This window comes from Olea europaea, unplaced genomic scaffold (genome assembly GCF_002742605.1).
Source record: "Olea europaea var. sylvestris unplaced genomic scaffold, O_europaea_v1 scaffold16245, whole genome shotgun sequence".
Taxonomy (NCBI): domain Eukaryota; kingdom Viridiplantae; phylum Streptophyta; class Magnoliopsida; order Lamiales; family Oleaceae; genus Olea; species Olea europaea.
In genome coordinates, this window is record NW_019233886.1 from 1 (window position 1) to 2,442 (window position 2,442).

At 37.8% G+C, this 2,442-nt stretch overlaps 1 protein-coding gene across 1 annotated transcript; it reads left to right on the plus strand.

Annotated features, from left to right (window-relative positions):
- The first annotated feature begins 6 nt into the window (after window positions 1-6).
- On the plus strand, window positions 7-2,281 carry LOC111377217. Its single transcript, XM_023000281.1, has 3 exons — window positions 7-1,415; window positions 1,495-1,631; window positions 2,054-2,281. Exons 1-3 carry the CDS (start codon window positions 42-44, stop codon window positions 2,271-2,273), a joined length of 1,731 nt encoding a protein of 576 aa, XP_022856049.1. The 5' UTR covers window positions 7-41; the 3' UTR covers window positions 2,274-2,281.
- Window positions 2,282-2,442: the final 161 nt, after the last annotated feature.

Below are 2,442 nucleotides of genomic sequence, written 5' to 3' on the forward strand. Positions count from 1 at the left end.
TAGGAGTTCTTCGAGTTCTTGAAGCCCTTTATAAATCTTATATGAGGAAATCTTTGTCTACATATTCTCAAGGAATCTGCCTGACCTTCATCTTTGATATAGTGAAATTCTTCACCGAGTCCAAATTGCACGACTTTAAGATTGTTTCTATCAAGAAGTTTATTGATATATCAATCAATTACTTTGACATTGTTTTTCCTTTAGACTCTCAGGCATCATTATCAGAATATATAATTTATCTAAGAGGAACCGAACAGTGTCAGAATTTACTCGAAGATGTTATCTCTCGACATATTAGCACAAAAGGTGAACTGACCTATGGACAAATCGGGAAGGTTGTGATGATTTTGCTTGGGTCAGGCAGACACAAAATTGACCTTTGTGAGATGATTGCTAAAAAGATCCCCGAAAACTCGTCCTGGAAAGAATTCGTTGGGATTCTCAAGGGGAACAAGGAGTCGGAGTCAAATTCACTGATTCAGAAGTTCCACGATGCTTTGCAAGAAACTTATAGCGCCAACTGGATGGTAAAGAGCTACATATCCCCTAATTGTTATTTGTATCTTATGGAGCGCGTTGTTATTTTGGCATCTCATTACCACGTTTCCCTCTTCACCACAAAATCATCATTTGTGGAGTGGTCAGTATATCAACAGTCTCGTGGCATCCCAAGTGCTAGTTTAGTCACTGACAAGCAACCCTATCCCATAAATGTCTTTGATTCCATTATTACAATGGTCCAGCAGTTCCTTTTTAATGGTCGACATACAGCACAATGGATTAGGTATTCTAGTATTAATTACAATTACCATTCAGTGCTAGTGTTGAGGTTGTTTGTTATACTGTGCTTGATGTGTCTTAACTCTCAAATGTACTCCAATGTACTTTTTGAGCTTCTGAGTCTAACTCACGTCAGAGCCCATCTTCCAAGAGAATTCTATGAAGCTCTTCAAAAGAAAAGGAAGAATGATGATGTGAATTTAGATGCAGTTGCTAGAGCATTCAAATCAATTGGGGATCCAGTTGTCATTGTCACCCAGGGAGAAAAAAATAATCCAAAATTTGTCTGTCCTGATGCCATTATTCTTGACATGAGTGTTTCCCGGAGTGAAAAAGACATCATGGAAGTTTTATTTACAAGCAGCAGTAAAACTTCTCATGGACAAATCACTTCAGTTGAAGCAAATATGATTAAATCTAGCGGTGAACTTCCTGCTAGCAGCGGCAATGATGGCAAGACTTCTATGTTGCCAAATTTGAATGCGGAATTGGAAATGGATCGGAATTTGAGTACAGGGAATGGAAATGATGGACTGCAGATGAACTGGGGAGTTCTTCGGGAAATATCTGATATATTGAAGTCTGGGGAAAATAGGAAAGATGGAAATCTGAAGATCCTTGCAATGGAAAAGAAGGTAATTTTATATTGGTTATCTTGTGGCAACCTCTGCACTTGTTCCCGATCGTTAGAATAATTGTTATCTTTTTCTTCAGGTACAAGTGGACATCTTAGCCACTCAAATGATCAATTTCTCTAATAAGAAATCTCTTGCTGGTGAAGATAATAACATGCTGGGTGAAGCTGTCAGCGCAATTGAGGAATTGAAGCAGCTTTCTTCTTTGATTACAAGGTTAGTCTTTGTGGGGCCTATTTGCTAACAATCTGGAAACTGAATGGCAGTAACCAGCCCAATCAAGTTTCAATAAGTAAAATTGAGGAATCATTTCTTGTGTTCTTGAGCTTTTGACTGCTGATAATCTTGAAAACTCTACTGAGTGTGTTATCTCACTTTCCTGATAATCGAATTGTAACCATGGCGTACTCTTTTAGTATTACGATATAACTCTATGCTCTGAGTATCAAATATTGCCCCTTCTTTAGGAGTGCTTTGGCAATCTTGGAAATTTAGTCTTATTCTTGTTTTATCAAAAGGAAGTGAAGTGTGAAAAGTCTTATTCTCAAGACAAAAGCATGTTTTTAAGGTTATTGCATTTGGAGCATGTTATATTTTTATCTTTTACTTGAATGACGTGTCTTTTAAATAATCTCCAGTGACTTGGAAGAGAGAGAGACTTTGATGATTGGAGAACTGTTGAAAAGCTTGGAGTCGAGAAGGCCTAAACTCGACATATACCTTAGGTGGTCTGTTGTGCAGAATGATACAAAAGAAAAATATCAAAGTGTTGTATCTTGTGACGAGGAAATTTCTAACAGAAATAGTAGTGAAGACAGCACGGAAAATTTACCCGTCACTGTTGCTCCCGAAACATAAAGTAAGCCAGACTAGCTCAATGATTACGAAGGCAAGCAAGGAAAGGGAAAGGGCAAGAATAAGAAGGGAAAGAAATCGAAAGGTCGAAAAAATAAGCTGGATGGAAGTCTTGTACGTTGAGCACTTGCAAACTAGTGGAATTTGTGTAAATATTGCTGTTTTGAAACTG